Below are 9,300 nucleotides of genomic sequence, written 5' to 3'. Positions count from 1 at the left end.
CCCCAGGGTGATTCTCCTGCTAGCCTCATATAGAAAGTTGACTACATTTGTCTCTGCCTTTGTCTCTGTCGGGCTCTCTTTCGCCCCCCCCCCCCCATCCCCCTCTCTCTCTCTCTCTCCCTCTTTCTCCTTCTACACGTCTATGTCGTAGGGAAAGTACTTATGTTTTAATTATGTGCGTGTGAGTTTGTGTCTGTGTGTATGCGTCAGAGAGCGAGGGTGAGCGAGTACTCCTGTACGTGTAACCACCTGACACACACACACAGTGTGCTCCTGCATGCAAAGCTTTTAGCCCATTGTCCCTGGCGGTTCTTTGCTCATCCCCACGATGGGAGATCAGCTGTTTAGAACCCTGTGCTGCCTCTAATGCCGTCATGCAGGTCATGTTGAGCAAGCGAAGGGTGCCGTGGCCACAGTCAAAGCATCTGCTGCTGATGAGTCACTCTGGCTCTGCCTGGTGTATGTACCACCACACTGTAGACGCGCACAGACCATAGTAGCTGTGTGGGCTGGTAGCATAACCTCATTAGAATAACAAGGCCGGTGACAATGATGTATTAACATGCAGCATACATGTGGGAGATGCATGCTGTTTGAAAGCAATGTTTCTTTTCAACCTTTGAGACCAAAATACATTTTACATTCTTGATATGGAGAATAGTAAGGTTTTGGGTGTAGCTGTTCCCAGGGTGTGTATACTGGGTGGAGTTGTTCCAGGGTAGGTGTATACTGGGTGTAGTGGTTCCAGGGTCGGTGTAAACTGGGTGTAGTGGTTCCAGGGTGGGTGTATACTGGGTGTAGTGTCCTAGGGTGGGTGTATGCTGAATGTGTGTTTCAGGGTAGGTATAGGCCGTCTTGTGACGTGGGAAGGCAAGTTAGCGGGTGAGAGAACACAGAGGCACGCGCAGACCAGGAGGTGCCGACGGGACCGGGACACACCCCTGCGGGCCCCCACTGTGTCAGCACCTTCACCCCTCTGTCCGTCTTCAGCCCCTATCACTGCACCATCTCTTCCTCCCTCCTTCCTTCCTGCTCCCCTCCCTGTCTTGCTCATTTCCTGCTCCTTTTCTGGATTCCGTTCCTCAACTTTCCGTGGCAGGCTTCTGGACAGGCTGTGAATAAATACCCTAACCGCCCCCCCCCCCCTCCCTGAACCAGCCGCACCAGTCAATCAAATAGGCTGGACGACGTCATGCATCAATGGAGAAGTAGTGTGGATGAAAGAGGAGAAACTAAAGTCTTTCTCCCCAGTCCCACTAATGGTCTCTGTATGAGACCATCCATCGGGTCTTTTAGGTTTACTAGGAGCATGGATCATCCCCTAGCAAAACGACTAATTAAAACACTAATTAAGGAAGTTGGATGAAAGATGAATTCCTCCACTTCTATGTTCATTTGTTTACCAAATCCCCATGGATACGGACCTCTGAGCGTCGCGTTAGCATACATGTGTGGTGGTACGGACCCGTTCACCCTCGGTGCGTTACGAGGACTTGTATAAACTAGAGTTCGGTGTGTTTTCACGCTTCGCCGTAGAAGCATAGCGTGCTCTGTCAGGGCGCCAAGGGAGGCGCAGCGGGCCTGCCCGCCCCCGCCACACCTTCACCTCCGTTGGGTATTGGCGAGGTGCGGTGCAGTTCTTCTTGACCATCTGCCACGCCTCCGACCACCCAGGGACCAGGACAGGCTGGTCGGTGCAGGGAGATGGCTGCGGGCCTGAGGGACGCGGAAGGAAAGCCAAATATGGTCGTTGATAACTGCGGGCCAACCACCAGGGCCCCGGGACCCGTGCCGTTTTGACGGTTTTCCTGAAGGGACTGTAGAGCTACAAAGATTGTAACTGTAATATTGGGAATGCCAAACACACGGCATACGCAAACAGACACACACACACACACATACACACACACACACACACACACACACACACACAGACAAACTGTATGTTTGTATTAATAAGTCTATAAATAATGATGTTTCTCAACCGATTCTATGTCTAAATCATAGGTATTTGAATCATACTTTCTTTCTTTCAACAAAATATGCAGCTGCCCTACAAACATGAAAATGAATAACTCATGCAAGACCTGCATGATGGCATGTGGGTGGTTGTGCACGTGAGTGTATGTTTGTGCTTGTGTGTGTGTGGGGGGGGGGGTTGTATATAGCATGGTAAAACAGAAAGGCACAAAGCGTGGCATAAACAACTCTAGCGGCGCGCTGCTCGGCAGAGTATCCCAGAATGCACTGCAGTACCACTGGGTTATGTAAGAGGCTGTTCTATTCTATTCTTAGCATTACCTCGGTGAGACGTAAGAGCGCTGGCTGCCTGCGAGCCAAGCTACACACAGATCTGATGAGGTGGGAAACATTGCCGGGGCGATCAAGCATGGTGGGTTACTCTGCCAGCCCCCTCTCTCACTACTAGGACACAACAGCATGCCCATGTTTGGACCGGGGAGGAAGTAGGGGCAAACGTGTGGGCATGTGATCGAGTAGTGGTGGGGAGAAGGGGGGGGTTGGACCAGCGCAAGTGGGAAAGGCTATTTGTGGAGATGCAGTTAAATCTCGAAATAGCTCGTCAGCATTTATTCTTCTGCTGTCATTGTTTCCTTTGGCCTAATTATGCAAAAACACTAAAAGGCTCTTCGGCAAGAGCTTTTATCACATGCTTAGGACAACAGGTCCTGGTTCCTTGCGTCCGGCCAGCCTCCTAGCCTTAATGCCCAGCTGGCGTGTGTGTGTATAGTGTCACCAGACCCCATGGCTTCAACGCCCCCGCCCCCGTCATTAATCCCTTACGCTCCAACTGTCCAGTTCGTGCTTAATGGATGTCCAATCCTATTATTCTTTCTTGGAAAGCTCTGCGTTTCCACTGAGACGTTAGTGACACAGTGGGAAATGCATGCCGGTGTTGTAGTGGACCCGGGGGAAGGATTTAGAGAGATAGAGTGCTGACTGCAACTTCCTCAATTGCACAGACAACATGGGGAGTTGGGATATGGGGGTGTGCCATGACAAAGTCATTCTCACAAATCATTATATCTAAAGTCAGCTCAAATTTGGATGCTTCTTTTCGCTTTCTATGTGTTTGAACCAATCGTGTTGCTGGCGGCGATCAGTATGCGTGTAATTGGCTAACACAGACTCGGCCAGCAATAGTAAATCGTAAAAAGGTGTCTCTTAAGGTAGAAAAACATAAATATAAATCCCCTACTGAAAGCTTCATCAATTCACGCAGCCACTTCTGTAGATAATCTCCGTAATGAAACAGCAAACAAGAAGTAACTCAGCCCCTCACAGGGTTTTGTTTTACGAGCCAGGCTGTGTGCCGTCTCCCCTCAGAGTTCTGCTATAACATAGTAGGACTGCTGGAACCCACATCATTACCGAGTCAATGGGGGCTTACTGCGAGACTTGGCTCCGAGGGTGTTTGATTCATCCTTTTGTTTGGTCTGTCACCTCCTCATTTTCAGCACACATATTTGCATGTCGATCAACGTTGATTCACTGTAGTCGCTGTGCAGACCCCGTGTACCAAAACAAAACAAAAAACTGGAAAATGTAAAATCCTATCTTGGTTGAGGTGCTTCCCACTGTCTTTGGAAACCAATTAGGGGGTTAATGCGTTGCGGAGTGTTTACATTTTACAATGATGGGGAGTGACATAATTGACTCTGTGATCCATCCCGTTTTCCCTGAAATGCTGAGCTCCTCTCAGTACGGCAGCACGCCGCGTCCCGGAGCGTCGTCCCTTGAAGGGCATATTCCACTAAGTGATTTCAAACTGAGGCTCGCCAAAAGCATTACCCTGACATTTTCTGTTAAACTGCCATCTTGTATATTAATGAGTGTCAGTGACTCACAAGCCTCTCTTTGTATCAACATTGGCAGCATTCAACTTTGGTAGCAGGGAAAGGCACCTGTTTTATTTCAATTCCGCCCACAAACTCTATTTGTACTTCACTGAACGCATAAATAAATAGATGATAAACATCCTATATCAGCCGCGTGGGAACAGGGTCTCCACGGATAGCTCACATTCGGTGCATTGATGCGCGTCCTCTTCAATCAAAACATTTACCACATCCTTTGAGGTATTCAAATGTTAGACAGTGAAAGGTGCAGAGGATGACACGGAAAGAAAAATAAGCACTACCTACACACACACACACACACACACATACACACACACACGCGCGTGCCTGCGCGCCGCCACACACACACGCACACACACACACACACACACACGCGTGCACGCCTGCGTGCTGCCACACACACACACACACACACACACACACACACACACACGCCTGCGTGCCTCCACACACACACACACACACACACACACACACACACACACACACACACACACACACACACACACACACACACACACAGCTCAGCATGAGGTCTACATTACATCAGGGGCCTTTTGCAAAAAAACATCCAGTCAGCCGAGCGGACACAACGACCACTTCCTGTTTGAAACCATGTAAACGAGCCAGGCAAGGTCGGGCGACGTTGGGAAATTATTAGCTGTGTTTACACTGCAACAGCAAAGGAAGGCCCACAGCGCTATAGCTCCAGTCAAAACAGACCATCTCCCCTGCCAGCTCCAGCTCGTCTGGCCCAGACAGAGCTAGAGCAACAAGGCCCTCGGGGGACCGTATGACCGGTTCCTCGCACCCTTTTCCTTTTTCTCTCCTTCTGGTCCCACACGCACCATTAACAGGGCACACAATCACCCGAAGCATTGATCTCTGTCTCGCTTCCATGTGTATCCTCCTGACATGGATTTCTATTCTTTTTTTCTCCACTTACAAACAACATTTATGTCTTGAGACATTAATGAATAAGAAGGGGAACCGTCAGAGGGCTGCAAATTGCAGCCTACCACATCGACGGATCAGTGACGTCAATGGCCCGTCTTTTCTTCAATCTTTTTGCGGAAACAGACTGGACTTTGCAGGCTGCATCTATTTCACAACACACGCATATGAAACAGTACACTCTTATCAGAAGATATCCGAGCGGAAAGCTTTCCCTTTGAACATCTCTTTGTATAACTTCCCTGTGTTCGTTCTGTGTATGACCATTCTCTCAACCCTTACGCAGACAGTAGGACACGTCCACACAGCTCTGTCACTCAGCAACCAGGGCAGGCCCGCAGGCAGGCCAGGGGGCAAACAAAGGGGCTGGAATACCTGGAGTTGTTCAGCTTTCACCAGCCTGCCTGCACGCCTGCCTGACAATGTTATTTAGCGCTGAGAGTCAGACAGACACCTGCATGATTAGCTCTGGGAGACTTAGCCCAATCATTCTGGCTCTCTTTTCCCTGTGGCGATGCAATGGTAGGAGTGTGGTGTTGAAAGGCTCAGTGAAGACACAAGGTGTACATAGAGTGTTCGCCAGTTCATCCAGTATTGTTACCGCATGGAGTGAAATCTAGGCCAATGGGAACTAGAAGTATAACGCTTTGCAAACCTGTGGCCACTCAAACCACTTTACAATGAATGCCTCATGTTCACACATTCATACACACAGTCATAAACCGATGCAAGGCAACGGCCAGCTCGTCGGGAGCAGTTAGGGTTAGTTGTCTCGCTCAGGGATATCCATATACTCGGTGGGTTCAATCCCCGCGTGAGCCTGGGATGGAAACCGACAACTCCATGACGTCCCATGCCCTCTCTCCTTGTCTCGCCCCCACAGACCTGAGCGACCAGCTGCTGGAGGTGGTGGGTCTGGAGGGGGCCATCGAGATGGGACAGATCTACACGGGGCTGAAGAGTGCCGGGCGAAGGCTGGCTCAGTGTGCCAGCGTCATCATCAGGTCAGAGCTCTCTTTAATGGGCCAATAATCAGTGCCCTCCTCAGCCATCTGCAGTGGGCCCAATGTCTGTCTGTCTGTCTGTCTGTCTGTCTGTCTGTCTGTCTGTCTGTCTGTCTGTCTGTCTGTCTGTCTGTCTGTCTTTCTCTCTCTTTCTCCTTGCTCCCATCTCTCTCCTCTAATACACACACACCAATACTGTAGTCCTTCGTTAGCTACCCCCCATCCATCCTTCCTTGGCCACTCGTCCTCCTGGATAAGAGATCTCATTCTACCCAACCCCCTTTTCGCTCTGATTTCTAGCGACACCATATACAAACACAGTCACGCACACAGTAACACACAAACAACGTTTTCAAACTGTTTCAGCCTTTAGTTCGAGGAACTTGCTGGCTGGGTAACAGATCATTAGTCTGACAGGGTGTTCTGCAAAAGAAGCATTCAATAAAAAAAGAATGTGTTGATGCAGTAACTCAGAGTGGAGAAGCATTCAATAAAAAAAGAATGTGTTGATGCAGAGTGGAGAAGGGGTGACATTTTCCAAGCTGTGCTTTCACCAGTTGGAAAAAGTCTGTTCATGCACCACGGCCCCACACTGTGTTCCCCACTGGACCGAGACATGGAACGCTTAAACATACGTTACGTGTGTTTGTATGGCACCTTGTGTGTGTGTTTGTCTTAAGGTTTGCGTGTGCATGTGCGTTGGACTGTGTGTGTGTTTGCATGCGTGGGTGTATATGTGTTTGTGGGTGTGTATACCACCATGATCCTGTGAGTTTAGAGTGCAGGGGCCTGTCTGGCAGCAGGTCTCGTGGGAACAAAGAGTGCAGTGTTGGACCCTCTCCTGGGACAACTGTGAACAGGCCTCCTGTACCTTGGACGTGTGTGTGATCTGACCCCCGCTCCGCCCTTCTCTGCCCGTTCTTTTTCTATCCAGGACGTCCCGGCTGCTGCCCATGCAGATTGACGGAGAGCCCTGGATGCAGCCCCCCTGCACGGTAGGAACCCACCGTCTTTAGGCGGGAAATTAGACAGGCTAGACAGACGTCCCGTTTAGGGACGAATCACAGGCATCCACATTCCCTCCGAAAACGTATAATGTATTGGGAACATCAAACAACAAAGTGCAACAGTTTACTTATTGGGAAATACAAAGGTATAATTAGGAATACGATCAGCGTTTATTTGAGGCATGCTCTTTTTCAAACCAAGTCTTTCTTCATTCTAAGCACATTGCAAACTTTCAACTCTCAACTGGTTAATCTTGGATTCCACCCGTATAACTGGGTTTCAGATGATGCAATGCAGTTTTTTTATTGCATTTTTATATTCATTTAAAATACACACCTTTTTCCCTGCTTCACTTCCCTCTGGCTTCCTCCTCCGCACACCTCCAGCACTCCATGTGAAATCCAATTTTATTCAAATACTGTTACGTCACCACACACCAATTTTTGGTTGCACCCACCAAGCAATATATAGGACATTGGCTCTGGAATCCATTTACAAGAGAACATCATAATATTGGCCGCTTCATTGGTCTTATCGATCGGAACTTATTTTTACTTATACCCTATACTGATCTAAAGTCTGCCTGCCTCTGTCTGCGTGTGTGTGTATGTTTGTCTTGTTTGGCTTGCACATCATTTTTCATCTTTCATGGAAGAGCAAATAGAAGATGAAATGTTCTGTGCCCTCTGAGTGGGTTACCTCAATGAACTAGCCGTAATGGAGGATTTCTGCTGTTGTGTCATCTGTTAATCTACAGTGAAAGGCTGGAAATTATGTTGCGGGGAACTGAAGCATAATCCCAGACAGTACTTGAATACGTCTTGCAGGTGGTATTGTGATTTGGAACTGAATGTGTTTTGACTTTTATTTTTTGATCGCGTCATTGCAGGTCAGGATAACGCACAAGAACCAGGTGCCCATGTTACTGGGACCGCCTCAGAAGACGCCCTTCTTCTTCTTCAAGAAACGCAACAGGAGCCGCGACTAGGAGCCAAACACTCTCCACACACACACACATACAAACATACACCAATACACACACACACACACACACACAAAGCTCCCCCCCCCGCAGCTCTGACAGACGACGGTTATACTGTTCTCGGATTGGAATACCGAACTGGGTCGCCAGTTTTGTCAAACGGATTCCATTCCGACTGGAAAGGTTTCCCAGTGTCTATGTCCCCGGCGTACATTTCATTCCCAAAAGAAAAGAAAATGAAAGCGCTCACGCAGGTATACTGACTTATTAGCCTACTATGTAACAGTCGTTTTCTAGTCCTCCCTCTCCGGAGGCGATGACCCTACCAGGGACCAAGTCCAAACGCTCCGTCCCCCCTAGCAACAAGGCCAACATTTGGCTACAAGCTCCACCCCTCGGAGTGGAAGGCCACAGCATTCAGCCATGGGCAAGTACTAACACCAGCCTCCTTCCATCATTGCACCTCCGACTGAACCAGGATGAGCACCAGAAAACGGACGGCTAGCGAGAGAGACATTGGGACAGGGGTGTATGTCGAATGGTTTCAAGATGGAGAACATACCAGGTGGAGGAGAGCGACACTTGCAACGAAAAGGAAAAGGAGAGACGGAGCCCTGAGAATGGTGGTGATGGTGCTTTGGTGGTGGTGGTGGTGGTGGGGGGCAATGGTGGGAGAAGGACAGAGAGAGAGAGAGAGAGATAGAGAGAGAGAGAGAGAGAGAGAGAGAGAGAGAGAGAGAGAGAGAGAGAGAAAGAGAGAGAGGGTTAAAGGGTTAGGGTTGGCAAACTTGGCCTTCTTTAAGAGGCCGGCGTGAAAGTAGAGTAAGATCCACTCTTTTTCGCACAGCACCTTGATGAATAATGGAGCGCTTAGTGCTTGTAAGAGCGCTCACCCCAGCGCTCGGCGGGACCAGCGGTGCACTACGCGCCGAGGAAAGAGAGCAGAAAAGCCTCATCCATTATTGACCGCTGAAACGCGTTCATGGGCAGATGGCGATAGAGCATAACGGCGGCCTGTGAGGACGAAAACCACGCCAGGGTTTTAAGGGTTCTTGCATCATTGGCACACAAACACGGATCTCCTCTGCTGTGTTTACACACTCAGGAGAAGATCTGGTGTGTGACCCGAGGCAACACAAACCTGTCTCGCACTCTCTCTCTCTCTCTCTCTCTCTCTCTTTCCAGCTGCTCGACAGGTTATCCTAGATCAGCCCTAATCCGATTGGAGGCAGGCTTTCACTAGGCGGGATCGTAGCCCTACGGGATTGTGACGTTGTTCCTCGCGATACGTATCAAGATACACACCTGACCGTTCGAATCAGAGGTCACCGTCCAGAGGAAGCCGTCCGATGTCCATCACCCGCCCACCTCCTGCCACCGACCCTTCCACCGCCACAGCGATAAACGACACTTTAAGCGTGGCAAGCAACGGAAATAAATGCCCTCCTGGGTGTACCAGCTGCAACGCCACCGC

General features: G+C 49.5%; 1 protein-coding gene across 1 annotated transcript in view; it reads left to right on the top strand.

Moving 5' to 3' along the window:
- Positions 1–8,456, top strand: part of LOC130373771 (diacylglycerol kinase beta-like) — a 26,200-nt gene extending 17,744 nt beyond the window's left edge. The window contains exons 4-6 of the mRNA XM_056580403.1: positions 5,716–5,836; positions 6,771–6,831; positions 7,734–8,456. Coding sequence (XP_056436378.1) covers positions 5,716–5,836; positions 6,771–6,831; positions 7,734–7,832 — 281 coding nt within the window. The 3' untranslated portion in view covers positions 7,833–8,456. The remainder of the gene's footprint in view (positions 1–5,715; positions 5,837–6,770; positions 6,832–7,733) is intronic.
- The last annotated feature ends 844 nt before the right edge of the window (positions 8,457–9,300 follow it).

Source organism: Gadus chalcogrammus, chromosome 20 (genome assembly GCF_026213295.1).
Source record: "Gadus chalcogrammus isolate NIFS_2021 chromosome 20, NIFS_Gcha_1.0, whole genome shotgun sequence".
Classification (NCBI taxonomy): Eukaryota; Metazoa; Chordata; class Actinopteri; order Gadiformes; family Gadidae; genus Gadus; species Gadus chalcogrammus.
The sequence above is the reverse complement of the archived record's forward strand: the minus strand, read 5'-3'. Positions and strand labels throughout refer to the sequence as shown.